Source organism: Salmo trutta, unplaced genomic scaffold, assembly GCF_901001165.1.
Source record: "Salmo trutta unplaced genomic scaffold, fSalTru1.1, whole genome shotgun sequence".
Taxonomy (NCBI): Eukaryota; Metazoa; Chordata; class Actinopteri; order Salmoniformes; family Salmonidae; genus Salmo; species Salmo trutta.
The window spans coordinates 260,814-277,085 of NW_021822395.1; the positions used below are offsets into that span (position 1 = coordinate 260,814).

The following is a 16,272-nucleotide window of genomic DNA, read 5'->3' on the forward strand; positions in this document are numbered from 1 at the left end:
GGAAGTATGCTTGGGGTCTTTGTCCATTTGGAAGACCCATTTGCGAGCAAGCTTTAACTTCCTGACTGATGTCTTGAGATGTTGCTTCAATATATCAACATAATTTTACTCCCTCATGATGCCATCTATTTTGTGAAGTTCAGCAGTCCCTCCTGCAGCAAAGCACCCCCACAACATAATGCTTCCACCCCCATGCTTCAGGGTTGGGATGGTGTTCTTTGGCTTGCAAGCCTCCCCCTTTTCCTCCAAACATAATGATGGTCATTATGGTCTGTCACGTCCTGACCAGTAAAAGGGGTCATTTGTCATTGTAGTATGGTCAGGGCGTGGCAGGGGGTGTTGTTTTTGTGTGTTTTGGGGTTGGTTTGTTTCATGGGGATTTGTTCTAGTTTTCATTTTCTATGTTCATTTTCTATGTGTGGCCGAGTATGGTTTCTAATCAGAGGCAGGTGTCTTTCGTTGTCTCTGATTGGAAGCCATACTTAGGCAGCCTGTTTTTTCCTTTGGGTTTGTGGGTGGTTGTTTTCTGTATAGTCTGTGGACCTTACAGAACTGTCGATTGTCGCGTTGTTAATGTTGTTTAAGTGTTCACTTTATACGTTATTAAAAGAAGATGAGCACTCAACACGCTGCGCTTTGGTCTGTCCCTTTCGACGCATATGACAATGGCCAAACAGTTCTATTTTTGTTTCATCAGACCAGAGGACATTTCTCCAAAAAGTACGATCTTTGTCCCCATGTGCAGTTGCAAACCATAGTCTGGCTTTTTTATGGTAGTCTTCCCTATGGCTCAGTTGGTAGAGCATGGTGTTTGCAATGCCAGCATGGTGTGTGCAACGCCAGGGTTGTGGGTTCGATTCCCATGGGGGGCCAGTACAAAAAAAAAAAAGGTATGCATTCACTACTGTAAGTCGCTCTGGATAAGAGCGTCTGCAAAATGTAAATGTAAAATGTTTTGGAGCAGTGGCTTCTTCCTTGCTGAGCGGCCTTTCAGGTTATGTCGATATAGGACTTGTTTTACTGTGGATATAGAAACTTTTTTACCTGTTTCCTCCAGCATCTTCACAAGGTCCTTTGCTGTTGTTCTGGGATTGATTTGCACTGTTTGCACCGAAGTATGTTCATCTCTAGGAGACAGAACGCGTCTCCTTCCTGAGCGGTATGACGGCTGCGTGGTCTCATGGTGTTTTATCAGAAGCTTCTAAAGCCATGACATAATTTTCTGGAATTTTCCAAGCTGTTTAAAGGCACAGTCAATTTAGTGTATGTAAACATCTGACCCACTGGAATTGTGGTACTGTGAGTTATAAGTGAAATAATCTGTCTGTAAACAATTGTTGGAAAAATGACTTGTGTCATAAACAAAGTAGAAGTCCTAACAGACTTGCCAAAACTAATTTGTTAACAAGACATTTGTGGAGTGGTTAAAAAACGAGTTTTAATGACTCCAACCTAAGTGTATGTAAACTTCTGACATCAACTGTAACCCCTCTCAGTCTTGTGGTGATGTCAGAATATATCACTGTTTCTAGAGCAGGAAGTGGACCTCTTGAAATGTGTATTTATTGTTATGCAATACGTGGTGGTTGCACTGCAGAGCCCCTAGACACAGCCCAAGAGATGTATTGTCAATGTGAAAGCTACACATAGAAGCTAGAATGCATTTACACAGCACCACTTCCTCCTCTCAGCCAGCACCAGATCATGTAACTGGTTCAAACCTTTCAACAGGACCATCACTTTGGTTTGCTTTAGTTTGACTTTTGTTCTGCTGTCAGTCTGAGCAGAAAATATTGGACTAACGTTTAGTTTGGCAGTTGGTCATTATGTGTGGAAGACGTGCATTCAGGCTTTCTCTGCTTCAGCTGGTGTGGGGTGTGTGCACAGCCTTTGAAGGTAAGATTTGTCCTTTTCGCAAACACAGAAGAAAAGAGGTTCTGTCCTCATGTTTAATTTGTTAAATTTTAACGGCATTAGCATTACCTTGTATAGGAATAGGAGTTCTACTCAGCACAATCTGAACTGCATTTATGGAAGCAGAAACATTTGCGTCAGAATATATATATATATATATATATATATATATATATATATATGCACACACACACACCTTTCTCTTATGCAACAAACCGTGCATTGCAATTGTAATGGTAGTCAATGCAAAATAAACATTTAAAATGAAACAATACACTCACAACCCATTTCCCTTCATGTTTACAGAGATTCAAGTAAAAACATTGGAAACAGGAGCAGATTTGGGCACTCTTACCTGTCCAAACCAAACCAGTCATGACATTATGTTTGTAATGTGTAAGATAGATAGAGTGATAAGTGGTGGGAATGAGTGTCAAGTGTCTCTTCGGTTTGACCAAAATGGTACAAACAGCACTTGTGACCCCAGAGTCACACTACAGATAGAGAGTGACAGAGTGTTTCTACACATCACCAACATACAACCATCTGATGAAGGGAACTACACCTGTGAGTGTACATATAATGGAGGAACACATTTTTTGCATCTCAATATTTCTGTCAATGGTAAGTGTTTGGTTTGCGTGTCACATTTAGCTTGTACTGTGAATGTTTGGTCTCATTTAGTAATATCTACCATCCAAGTCCAAGTGAACTGGATTGTATCTAAAATAGTCTTCAAATTGAGCATCTGTAAACAATGTAAATGACCAGAGTGGAGGAAGAGAAACAAGTCATATAGGATCACAATGAGTTCTTCTCTTTTCTTATTCAGGATCCCATGTCACAAACAACCTTTCTTTCCAACGTCCTTTCCATGTCACAATAATAACAGCCGTTGCAGGATTTGTAGCTGTCGCTGTCCTCGTTGGAATAATCATGAGGAAATGTAATCTCAAGTAAGAGATTCTTATTAGCTTGTTAAAAGAAAAGTTGATGGGTATTTGGTAATTTAATTAATCAATTCCTTTGTTATGGAGGTACTGTAATAATATACTGTAAGTTCAATCTCAAATAACAATCTGATCTACAATTCATATAGAGAACAATGGGCCTCAGAAATATGCGGTAGGCTATACTGTAGGTCCTCTCAAATGGTGTGACTATGAGTGACAAAGAGCTGGCAAGAGAGTATAAACAGATCTGAGATCATATGAAATACCCTGATGTATGATATAGGCTACTTGACCTACATTCAAGTCTGACTCTATAAGGTTATTGTAGGTCACTAATAATTGAACTGTTGAGGGTTCTCACTTCCTGCCTTGTCAAAAATTAGTGTCGGAAAAAACATGCACGCAGCCACGCACAAACACACACATACAAACATTTTGTTCCAGAAAGCATCTTGTGTAAAACCATGTTATGCTACATTCATTCACTGGTCTTCTCTTCTTTTACACAGCAGGAGAACACAGCAGAAAGCAGTGTACACCTTTAAAGAGGTGATGCAACAACACTGTATTTTCTGTCAGGGCTGTTATTGCTTACTCTGTTACCTGTAGTCATAATACTGTCAGGGCTGTTATTGCTTACTCTGTTACCTGTAGTTATAATACTGTCAGGGCTGTTACTGCTTGCTGTTACCTGTAGTTATAATACTGTCAGGGCTGTTACTGCTTACTCTGTTACCTGTAGTCATAATACTGTCAGGGCTGTTACTGCTTGCTCTGTTACCTGTAGTTATAATACTGTCAGGGCTGTTACTGCTTGCTCTGTTACCTGTAGTTATAATACTGTCAGGGCTGTTATTGCTTGCTCTGTTACCTGTAGTTATAATACTGTCAGGGCTGTTACTGCTTGCTCTGTTACCTGTAGTCATAATACTGTCAGGGCTGTTACTGCTTGCTGTTACCTGTAGTCATAATACTGTCAGGGCTGTTATTGCTTGCTCTGTTACCTGTAGTCATAATACTGTCAGGGCTGTTACTGCTTGCTGTTACCTGTAGTCATAATACTGTCAGGGCTGTTACTGCTTGCTGTTACCTGTAGTCATAATACTGTCAGGGCTGTTACTGCTTGCTCTGTTACCTGTAGTTATAATACTGTCAGGGCTGTTGTTGCTTGCTGTTACCTGGAGTCGTAAGGCATCTGCAGACTATGCTCTTTCACATTTTCAATTGAATTTTCCAACATTTCCAAATATTTCCACAGCCCCATATGAGACTTTACAGTGTAATATGGTGACATATTGTTAATGTTTTTATAGGTGGAGCAACAGGACATTGAGCCCTACAGCTCGTTTACAAGGAGAGACAATGGGCTTTACTCAACTCTGCAGCTGACACATTCTAACCCCTGACCCTCTGGCACCGTTGACCAATGACAACAGGGCATTAGACACCTTTTTCTATCACTAGGGGTTAAATAGTACAACTGTACAGTATATCCATTTACTGTATACCTTGATTACTGTAATGCCCCTATTTTTACAGCTGATACACTGACTTTATATAGTTCCATTGATTGGTTACGGACACCTGGATGAATAGGTCCTTTACTGTAGATTGTCTTCTGTTGCTGTAAATATCAGCACTTACTGTATGAATACTGCACATTATGTTACGTAGAACCAAGTAGAACCAATGCTCCTGTGGACAGATGATATCAGTTATGTAGAACCAATGTTCCTGTGGACAGATGATATCAGTTACGTAGAACCAATGTTCCTGTGGACAGATGATATCAGTTACGTAGAACCAATGTTCCTGTGGACAGATGATATCAGTTACGTAGAACCAATGTTCCTGTGGACAGATGATATCAGTTACGTAGAACCAATGTTCCTGTGGACAGATGTGATGTTTATTTCCACCAGGTGTCAGTGTATTGCATTTGTAAAAGATATTCCCTGCAGCAGTAGAGGTACAGTCATCATCACAACCTGCTTCATGACAATGTATTTTCCTTGCTTTCATTGTTCCATCTCCCTTTATCATGTAGGTCTACATGAATTACATGTTTAAGTGAAGAGATGTAACGACAAAACTAAACCCTTCATTAAAACTTCATTTCCAAACAGATCCATGACCTCTATAGTAATATGTATACTGTATGGACTGTATGTATCTAACCCAGCATGTACACTCTAGAGGAAAACAAACCATTATCTACATCAGGCTCATATAATATAAGAACCCTTCAGCCTTGTGGTGGTGCAGAATCTATCATTGTTTGTGTCTAAAGAAGGAAGTGGACCTGTTGAGGTGTCTGTCGTTAATAATTTGACCTCTCTGTGGTGCTTTGCAAAGACCAAGATGCACTAGCAGAGGTCCAAGTGTTTCTGTGAAACAGTAAGACAGGTAGAAGCTAGAAAACAGCACCACTTCCTCCTCTCAGCTCTCAAGGTCCATTATAACTGGTCAACTCAAGTTTTACTTTGTTTCTCTATTGAACAACTAATGTTGGATAGACGTTGAGTTCTGTACTCAGTCTGAGCAGACAGCATAGGCATAAGTGTCAGTGTTTCTACACAGTGTTTGGTCTGATGGTGTATATTATCTCTGCTTACTTAACTGGAATTCCGTTACCTTTAAATTGCTACAGTGTGATAACGAAAGTCACAGTTGACATAAACGTTATAGTTGCAAAATCCTCTCACAGCCTCCCTCACAAACCACAGGGGCCTCATTTATAACCATTGCGTAAATTTCACACTAAATATATGCATGTGACATTTCTGAAAAGACTGCGCACGTGCATGTTTCCCATTATAAATCAGACCTGTCTTGAAACTGTATGCGCGTGAAAGAGCATTAAAACTCCACCTGAAAATGCTCATCATTCAGCTGTGAATGGTCCTGGTGCACACAAAAAAAAAATAAACGTGTCAAGGGAATCCAGTTTGGATTTGGCTTCAGACCAATCACATCACAAGCCAAACGTCTTTATTGACAGAAAAAAAACGTGAATTGTTGCATCTCGTTGTGTTCTTGTACTACGGTTGGCTAACTAGCTAGCTTAAAATCTGCCCTTTCCCAAATTAGCCATGGATGGAGATTTAGAGTTGTGGTTTTACTTAATTCTTCGTACAGGCCAATGATTATAACAGAGATTGTGATCCAACCATTAATTAACATATTGTGCCCCTGGCCTGAGAGGATGGAAGTTAAACATGTAGCTAGATGTAGAAGGTTAATGTTAACTAGCTGGCCTGGTGTATTGTTGTCCATGAAAGGAAGTTAGTCTCGTGAGCAAGTATTTTAGCCAGGTAGCCTAGGACAACAAAAACTAAAAGTGTGTACTGTATGACAGAGTTATAGACCATTTAAGCAACATGAAAGAGGAGGATGGCATTGGCGTTTCTCTACAAGTAGGGTGAGTCAACATGTTTTTTCTACTTGCATGCACACACACACACACACACGCACACACACACACACACAGAAATCAGTCCCATGGACAGCTACTGCATATTTAGCTTACGTTGATTGGACTAAATGGTTCTGGATATCTTTTAGTTATCACTCTATTAGACTAAGCATAGGTGATTAAATGTTGAAGTTGAAATGGTGCTGGAATAGTGGAGGCAGCTCCTGTTTTCTTTGTGACTTGCGGTAACTCTCCATGGTTCTAAATTAATAGTTATTTAGTAGTCCTAAAATGTCAGCAACATTACCTTGCTTGACCATGTTGTAGGTCACTTAACTGTTTGTTACATGCAATATGTTTTGTTGTCACGACTTCCGCCAAAGTCGGTCCCTCTCCTTGTTCGGGCGGCGTTCGACGTCACCAGTCTTCTAGCCATCGCCGCTCCACCTTTCATTTTCCATTTGTTTTGTCTTGTTTTCCCGCACACCTGGTATACATTCCCTCATCAGACTAATTGTATATTACCCTCTGTTTCCCCCATGTCTGTGTGGAATTGTTTGTTACGTGTGTTTCGCATCAGACTGGTTTGCGCCGGGTATGTGTTTTACCTGTGTTTTTGTTCATTGTACCTGTGGTGTACTTTGTGCGTTATTCGCCCTTTTCCTTGGGCCTGAATAAAGTGCACCTGTTATCACCCTTCTCTGCTCTCCTGCACCTGACTTCCCTTCAACCAGTTGCGCACATTCTGACATTTGTAGACTTCACCAGATAGATGTAGCTCTCCGGTTTTGTAATTAAACAAAAGTGTGGTTTAATTTATTCTGCCACTGTCTTCTTATTATCTCGGCCTTTAGGCCTATATATATCACGGTGTCAAGGCAAATTAACTCACAGGTTATAGCGCAATAAATGCAATTATCACAGCACTGTGACGAGCTTGTGTTTAGAGGTAGGTGAAGGAGTCAAGCGCAGGAGAGCAGAGATGCATTATTTAATAGGCAAGTCCACAAACATACAGGTCAGGTACAATACCAAAATAAACGCCCTCGACAACAGAGAAACCAGTACTCACGGAAGGAGGGGAAAAAAACAACGCTCCTAAACTTATACACACTTGGTATAAATACGTGACCACAAACAAGGCACAACCTTAACGAGCAACATCACATGAAATAATCCCGCACAAACCTAGGCAGGCAACAGGGGTAATTATACACACAGAAATTAAGGCAAATGAAACCAGGTGTGAAAGAACCACAGACAAAACAAACGGAAAAGGAAAAAAGGATCGGTGATGGCTAGTAGGCCGGCGCGCCGAGCGCCGAGCGCCGCCCGAACAGGGAGAGGAACCACCTTCGGTGGAAGTCTTGACAAGCACATAGGTGATTGTACCCACATACCCCTACTGGAGCACAGTCCATTTAATAAGTATGAAGGGTTTATAAATGAGGCCCCAGAACTTTATTGCCCTGTTGCAAATGTATCAATAAGGCATTGGTATATACAAGGTAATAATTGAATGATTATAATAATTTGTAATATCATAAACATAGCACTGGGTAGGTTAATTTCCTGTTATTAACCTGGAGGACCAGATCTAACACTATTCCACATCAAGCAACTCATGCAAGCAGTAACATTTGATCTAAAAAACAGATAAAAAAAGCACCTAATGGAACAGCGGAGACTGTGAAGCAACACAAACATAGACACATGCATTCACACACACACACACACACACACACACACACACACACACACACACACACACACACACACACACACACACACACACACACACACACACACACACACACACACACACACACACACACGATAGCATACGCACTATAGACACACGTACACATGGACTTTGTACTGTATATATGTGGCAGTGGTGAAGTAGGGGCCTGAGGACACACAGTCTGTGAATGTATTGTAATGTTTTTAAAATTGTATAAACTGCCTTAATTTTGCTGGACCCCAGGAAGAGTAGCTGCTGCCAAGGCAGCAGCTAATGGGGATCCATAATAAATACAAATACAAATAACCATCACTTGCATACACTTGATATAACCCCCCTCAGTCTTGTGGTGTCTATCATCTATCATTGTTGCTGGAGCAGGAAGATGACCTCTTGACATGTAGTTTATTATGATATGTGGTGGTTGCGCTGCAGAGCCCCTAGACACAGTCCAAGAGATGTATTATCATTGTGAAAGTCACACTTAGAATACACTCACACAGCACCACTTCCTCCTCTCAGCCAGCACCAGATCATGTAACTGGTTCAAACCTTTCAACAGGACCATCACTTTGGTTTGCCTTTTGTTCTGCTGTCGGTCTGAGCAGAAAATATTGGACTAACATTTGGTTCTGCAGTTGGTCATTATGTGTGGAAGACGTGCATTCGGGCTTTCTCTGCTTCTGCAGGTGTGGGGTGTGTGCACAGCCTTTGAAGGTAAGACATGTCCTTTTATCAAACACACAGCATGCATGTACAGTTTGTACAACACTGAAAAAGGAAAGAGGTCCTGTCCTCACATTTCATTAGTGAAATGTTAATGGCATTAGCATTACCTCGTATCACAACAGGAGTTCCACTCAGCACAATCTGAACTGCATTTAGATAAGCACAATTTGTGTCGGAATATTCTCTCTTTTTTTATACACCTTTCTCTTATACAACAAACTGTGCATTGCAATTGTAATGGTAGTCAATGCAAAATAAACATTTAAAATGAAACAATACACTCACAACCCATTTCCCTTCATGTTTACAGAGATCCAAGTGAAAACATTGGAAACAGGAGCAGATTTGGGCACTCTTACCTGTCCAAACCAAACCAGTCATGACATTATGTTTGTAATGTGTAAGATAGATAGAGTGATAAGTGGTGGGAATGAGTGTCAAGTGTCTCTTCGGTTTGACCAAAATGGTACAAACAGCACTTGTGACCCCAGAGTCACACTACAGATAGAGAGTGACAGAGTGTTTCTACACATCACCAACATACAACCATCTGATGAAGGGAACTACACCTGTGAGTGTACATATAATGGAGGAACACATTTTTTGCATCTCAATATTTCTGTCAATGGTAAGTGTTTGGTTTGCGTGTCACATTTAGCTTGTACTGTGAATGTTTGGTCTCATTTAGTAATATCTACCATCCAAGTCCAAGTGAACTGGATTGTATCTAAAATAGTCTTCAAATTGAGCATCTGTAAACAATGTAAATGACCAGAGTGGAGGAAGAGAAACAAGTCATATAGGATCACAATGAGTTCTTCTCTTTTCTTATTCAGGATCCCATGTCACAAACAACCTTTCTTTCCAACGTCCTTTCCATGTCACAATAATAACAGCCGTTGCAGGATTTGTAGCTGTCGCTGTCCTCGTTGGAATAATCATGAGGAAATGTAATCTCAAGTAAGAGATTCTTATTAGCTTGTTAAAAGAAAACTTGACAGGTATTTGACATATTTGGTCATTGAATTAATCAATTACTTTGTTACTGTAATAATATACTGTAAGATCAATCTCAAATAACAATCTGATCTACAATTCATATAGAGAACAATGGGCCTCAGAAATATGCGGTAGGCTATACTGTAGGTCCAGAATTTGTTTGTGCTCTCTTGCCAACTAAATGTCAATGGTGTGACTATGAGTGACAAAGAGCTGGCAAGAGAGTATAAACAGATCTGAGATCATATGAAATACCCTGATGTATGATATAGGCTACTTGACCTACATTCAAGTCTGACTCTATAAGGTTATTGTAGGTCACTAATAATTGAACTGTTGAGGGTTCTCACTTCCTGCCTTGTCAAAAATGAGTGTCGGAAAAAAACATGCACGCAGCCACGCACAAACACACACATACAAACATTTTGTTCCAGAAAGCATCTTGTGTAAAACCATGTTACGTCTTTTCTGTCAGAGCTGTTATGCTTGCTGTTACCTGGAGTCGTAAGACAGTCAGGGCTGTTATGCTTGCTGTTACCTGGAGTCGTAAGACAGTCAGGGCTGTTATGCTTGCTGTTACCTGGAGTCGTAAGACAGTCAGGGCTGTTATGCTTGCTGTTACCTGGAGTCGTAAGACAGTTAAAACTGTTATGCTTGCTGTTACCTGGAGTCGTAAGACAGTCAGGGCTGTTATGCTTGCTGTTACCTGGAGTCGTAAGACAGTTAAAACTGTTATGCTTGCTGTTACCTGGAGTCGCAAGACAGTCAGAGCTGTTATTGCTTGATGTTACCTGTAATCAATCGTAATACTGTCAGGGCTGTTCTTGCTTACTCTGTTACCGGTAGTCATAATACTGTCAGGGCTGTTGTTGCTTACTCTGTTACCGGTAGTCGTAATACTGTCAGGGCTGTTCTTGCTTACTCTGTTACCGGTAGTCATAATACTGTCAGGGCTGCTGTTGCTTACTCTGTTACCGGTAGTCATAATACTGTCAGGGCTGTTGTTGCTTACTCTGTTACCGGTAGTCATAATACTGTCAGGGCTGCTGTTGCTTACTCTGTTACCGGTAGTCATAATACTGTCAGGGCTGTTGTTGCTTACTCTGTTACCGGTAGTCATAATACTGTCAGGGCTGTTACTGCTTGCTCTGTTACCGGTAGTCATAATACTGTCAGGGCTGTTGTTGCTTACTCTGTTACCGGTAGTCATAATACTGTCAGGGCTGTTGTTGCTTACTCTGTTACCGGTAGTCATAATACTGTCAGGGCTGTTGTTGCTTACTCTGTTACCGGTAGTCATAATACTGTCAGGGCTGTTACTGCTTGCTCTGTTACCGGTAGTCATAATACTGTCAGGGCTGTTGTTGCTTGCTCTGTTACCTGTAGTCATAATACTGTCTGGTGCTGTGGGGTGCAGTTAGTCAATATGAAATTGTCACGGTTGTCGTAGGGTGTAGACCAAAACGCAGCGGGTACGTGAATTCTCATATTTAACTTTTATTTTTTTTAAACACTTAACAAAACAAGAAACCGAACTAGACAGTCTTGTCAGGCACACAGCAAAACGAGAAACAATCTCCCACAAACCCCAAAACAAACATACTCCTAATTATAGGACCTTCAATCAGAGGCAACGATAGACAGCTGCCTCCAACTGAAGGCCCCAACACCAATTAGAAAAACATAGAAATACAAACGACTAGACAGAACATAGAAATAAACTAACATAGAACAATAACCAAAAACCCCAGAATACATAAATCTAACACCCCTCTACAACACAACCATATAAAATAAATACCCCCTGCCACGTCCTGACCAAACTATAAGAACAAATAACCCCTTACTGGTCAGGACGTGACAGAAATCAACTTAACTTTTTGCTCAATCTAAATCCCATGAAACAGTACACTCACACTCTGTTCCCCTTCATGTTGGCAGTGACTGAAATAAAGACATCCGTCTGCCCAATTATGTTTTGTAATATATAAGAGAGTGATAAGTGGGGGTAATGACTGTAAGGTGTAATTTCGGACCAACCATAATGGTACTGACCCCAGATTCACACTACAGTCGTGGCCAAAAGTTTTGAGAATGACACAAATATTAATTTTCACAAAGTCTGCTGCCTCAGTTTGAATGATGCAATTTGCATATACTCCAGAATTTTATGAAGAGTGATCAGATGAATTGCAATTAATTGCAAAGTCCCTCTTTGCCATGCAAATGAACTGAATCCCCCCCTCAGCCCTGCCACAAAAGGAGGCTTCAGGGCGCCCAAGAAAGTCCAGCCAGCGCCAGGACCGTCTCCTAAAGTTGATTCAGCTGCGTGATCGGGGCACCACCAGTACAGAACTTGCTCAGGAATGGCAGCAGGCAGGTGTGAGTGCATCTGCACGCACAGTGAGGCGAAGACTTTTGGAGGATGGCCTGGTGTCAAGAAGGGCAGCAAAGAATCCACTTCTCTCCAGGAAAAACATCAGGGACAGACTGATATTCTGCAAAAGGTACAGGGATTGGACTGCTGAGGACTGTGGTAAAGTCATTTTCTCTGATGAATCCCCTTTCCGATTGTTTGGGGCATGCGGAAAAAAGCTTGTCTGGAGAAGACAAGGTGAGCGCTACCATCAGTCCTGTGTCATGCCAACAGTAAAGCATCCTGAGACCATTCATGTGTGGTTGCTTCTCAGCCAAGGGAGTGAGGTCACTCACAATTTTGCCTAAGAACACATCCATGAATAAAGAATGGTACCAACACATCCTCAGAGTGTAACTTCTCCCAACCATCCAGGAACAGTTTGGTGACGAACAATGGCTTTTCCAGCATGATGGAGCACCTTGCCATAAGGCAAAAATGATAACTAAGTGGCTCGGGGAACAAAACATTGATATTTTGGGTCCATGGCCAGGAAACTCCCCAGACCTTAATCCCATTGAGAACTTGTGATCAATCCTCTAGAGGCGGGTGGACAAACAAAAACCCACAAATTCTGACAAACTCCAAGCATTGATTATGCAAGAATGCGCTGCCATCAGTCAGGATGTGGCCCAGAAGTTAATTGACAGCATGCGAGGGCGGATTGCAGAGGTCTTGAAAAAAAGAAGGGTCAACACTGCAAATATTGACTCTTTGCATCAACTTCATGTAATTGTCAATAAAAGCCTTTGACACTTATGAAATGCTTGTAATTATACTTCAGTATTCCATAGTAACATCTGACAAAAATATCTAAAGACATCCAAACAGATCCATGACCTCTATAGTAATATGTATACTGTACGGACTGTATGTACCTAACCCAGCATGTACACTCTAGAGGAAAACAAACCATTATCTACATCAGGCTCAGTAGCGTAGCTTAATCATGACGGGCTCAGGTGCCCAAAACAATTACGGGCCCCTATCACCACCCATATTTCCCTTAAAATTAAAATAATTTTGTTGGTAAGGCTGTGTGTTAATATTACTAAGCATTGTAACAGCAGAGCAGAACCTAATCTAAGGGCACATTTGAAGCTGTTACAAGAGAAGCCGTAATGTAGCCAATACATTCAGCACCATGGACGGCGGTCAGAAATGAACCTGTATATGTCGATCAGCACCACGGAAAGCACAAAGCGGTCAAAAAACACCCTATTTTATCTGCAAATAATAGGCAATAGCCTATATTATAAAACATAAATATATAGATCAATCTCTTGACAGAAACACCAAAACACAGCTAATGACCCAGTACATGCTCGCTGAAGTTATGCACGGCGGCATTCTGCCATATCGGTATTTCAAATGATCTGCCTCCCGTAGAGGCCTATAGCAAAAACACCAGCAAATCAATCAAGTGGAGCATTCAAACACATTGCTTAAATGGCAGCATGCCTTTTTAACAGTATATGATGTGTATATGCTTACTATTATTCTTATAGCCTAGTTAAACATGTAGGCTATGATGACAATGAAATGGCTCAGCGGCCGTGCAACAGAACATGGTCTCCAAAGACAGATCGAGCATAGTTGTAGATTGACAAGCAATGTAAATTAATCTCAATGAAGCTTGATTCATATAGGCTGTCTGGGTAGCCTGCCCTGTAAAAATATAAGCTTACTCACTCATTTGATTGGCATTCGAAGGGCCTTGCGCTCTGCGAAGTCGTTGACTAGGGCATTCATATCCATGGTCCTGGCCCTGGTGTTTTCAATGGACAGAATGGCCAACCCACTCAGTCTCTCCTGTCCCATGCTGCTCCTCAGGTATGATTTCATTATGTTCTGTTTGTTTAAGGAGCGGTCGGCACTGCTACCGTTACAGACAGTGTCTAGAAAAGAGCATTGCAGTAACTACTTCCCCAAATCAAATCAAATTGTATTAGTCACATGTGCCGAATACAACAGGTGTAGATCTGTCAGTGAAAAGAGGAGCAGTAAAAAATAACAATATATACAGGGGGGTGCCGGTTCAGAGTCAATGTGCGGGGGCACTGGTTAGTTGAGGTAGTATGTAGATGTAGGTAGAGTTAATTAAAGTGACTATGCATAGATGACAACAGAGAGTGGCAGTGGTGTGGAGAGGGGAGGGGGGCAATGCAAATAGTCTGGGTAGCCATTTGTCTAGATGTTCAGGAGTCTTATGGCTTGGGGGTAGAAGCTGTTTAGAAGCCTCTTGGTCCTAGACTTGGCGCTCCGGTACCGCTTGCCATGTGGTAGCAGAGAGAACAGTCTATGACTAGGATGGCTTGAGTCTTTGACCATTTTCAGGGCTTTCCTCTGACACCGCCTGGTATAGAGGTCCTGGATGGCAGGAAGCTTGGCCCCAGTGAGGCCGAGCAGTTGCCAAATGTAGCAGTGACTGAATTGTAATCCACAATGGGCATCTTGGCCAGGTCTCTCACTGTAGTGTGCATTGCTATTTCCTTCTTAAAACAGGCCCTGAAAGAGTAATTGACCAGGGAATCTTGCTGATATATCTTTTCTGTAATGTTCAGCCAACAAGCTGGTGGTCTCGTAGAGCTCATCATCATCTGCATTAGCCAAACAGACTCGATGTTGCCCGCAGACTTTTAAATCTGTTTGACAGCTGGTGGATAACGATGTCAAGGTTTGCAATAAAGACGCTGACTCTAAAACTACTCTCCCCATCACACAGTCGCTCGTCCTCGCATAGCTCATCAAAATCACGCTTCGCCTTCCTTCTCCGATTGTCTTCAAATGCGTTCTGAGCTCCCCATTTGTCGGCAAGGGTCTTTGCAGCGACTTTGGCCTTCTCAAAATCCTATCGGAATCCGGACAGGACCTCTATCATGTCCTTGAGTAGGCTGACTGACGTGTGCAGGTCTGCGTCTTTGGCCTGTAGCATTTTGGAGACAACGTTCACATTTTCTAAAACCTTAGTCTGCAGAATGACAAAAAAATACAAATAAATGTTTCCATTTTCTTTTTCAGTGCTGCTGCATCATCCATCTTGTCCTTCCTGTCACTTAAAAGCACAATGTTGGTGAGGGCCTTCATTACGTCCACATATCTGTATCTCAGGGCGGCAAGGGACTCATATCTAGATGACCAGCGGGTGGGACCCAGTCGTTTTAGAGTTACATTTTCCTTTTCTGATGCAAAATCAAATATACCACTCAACATTGACCATCTCTTTATGCTATACCCGAAGGTGTATAACAGTTCAACAGTATCATAAAACTGTTTAATCTCTGGCACATTTTTGACAGAGTCGTTGAGAGCCAGGTTAAGATGGTGCGCAATGCACATAAACAGCAAGCGGCTCTTTTTCAGATATTCTGGCCTGCACACCCGAATAGATCCTGCTCATTATAGCAGCTCCATCATACCCCTGCCCATGACATTTTGAAATATCCAGCCCATTATCCTCTATGCTGCCCACGATTTTATGTTGAAGCTCAGCTGCTGATATGTCAGCAGTCTCCAGAAATCACCAAAACGACTCTGATGGTCAGATCTGTGGCGATATTATTTGCATCCCATATCACTCTCACATAGCGATAAAGCTGTCCCAACTCCTTGCACGCGCTTTACCACTCCACTATGTCTCCCTGTCATGGCTTTTGCACCATCAGTACAGATACAAACACATCTTGACCACCAAAGTCCATTTGATGTCACAAAGTTGTCCAGTACTTTAAAAATATCCTCTCCTGTTATCCTGGTTTCCAGTGGTTTGCAGAAGAGGATGTCTTCCTTAATTTACCCCTGTCACTGTTGTGTGTGTGTGTGTAGGTGTCAGGGAAGTCAGGCGCAGGAGAAACCAACTTAATATAATTGGAGTGGTTTAATATATTTTTAAAACAAACTCCAATCTCAGCGTACATAAAGAAAACATGGGTAAACATACCCGTCTCACACCTATACAAAATACACGAACATAATAACACCAAACAATCTCCGACAAAGACATGAGGGGAAAACAGAGGGTTAAATACACAGCATGTAATTAATGGGATTGGAATCAGGTGTGTAGGAAGACAAGACAAAACCAATGGAAAATGAAAAATGG

At 41.6% G+C, this 16,272-nt stretch overlaps 1 protein-coding gene and 1 long non-coding RNA gene across 5 annotated transcripts; both read left to right on the forward strand.

Annotated features, from left to right (window-relative positions):
- Positions 1 to 1,423: 1,423 nt before the first annotated feature.
- Positions 1,424 to 4,994, forward strand: LOC115182117 (uncharacterized). Of its 4 annotated transcripts, none has more exons than XM_029743774.1 (5): positions 1,424 to 1,896; positions 2,221 to 2,538; positions 2,747 to 2,870; positions 3,377 to 3,416; positions 4,181 to 4,994. In XM_029743774.1, the coding sequence occupies exons 1-5, from the start codon at positions 1,827 to 1,829 to the stop codon at positions 4,271 to 4,273; spliced, it is 645 nt and encodes a 214-aa protein (XP_029599634.1). In that variant the 5' UTR covers positions 1,424 to 1,826; the 3' UTR covers positions 4,274 to 4,994. The 4 variants fall into 4 exon arrangements, 3 of the variants coding, with proteins under 3 accessions (XP_029599634.1, XP_029599635.1, XP_029599636.1); XM_029743775.1 differs by having other exon boundaries at positions 3,380 to 3,416; XR_003873625.1 differs by lacking the exon at positions 2,747 to 2,870.
- Positions 4,995 to 8,715: 3,721 nt separating this feature from the next.
- LOC115182119 (uncharacterized) lies at positions 8,716 to 9,727 on the forward strand. Its single transcript, XR_003873626.1, has 3 exons — positions 8,716 to 8,743; positions 9,066 to 9,383; positions 9,592 to 9,727. It is a non-coding gene; the product is annotated as an uncharacterized LOC115182119 (long non-coding RNA).
- The last annotated feature ends 6,545 nt before the right edge of the window (positions 9,728 to 16,272 follow it).

What these genes read in the sequence shown, in the direction of transcription:
- LOC115182117 (XM_029743774.1), top strand. Translation starts at nt 1,827, where the DNA reads ATGTGTGGAAGACGTGCATTCAGGCTTTCTCTGCTTCAGCTGGTGTGG. An exon ending in TGTGTGCACAGCCTTTGAAG is followed by an intron (nt 1,897 to 2,220) that starts GTAAGATTTGTC and finishes TCATGTTTACAG; the next exon opens with AGATTCAAGTAAAAACATTG. An exon ending in CAGTGTACACCTTTAAAGAG is followed by an intron (nt 3,417 to 4,180) that starts GTGATGCAACAA and finishes ATGTTTTTATAG; the next exon opens with GTGGAGCAACAGGACATTGA.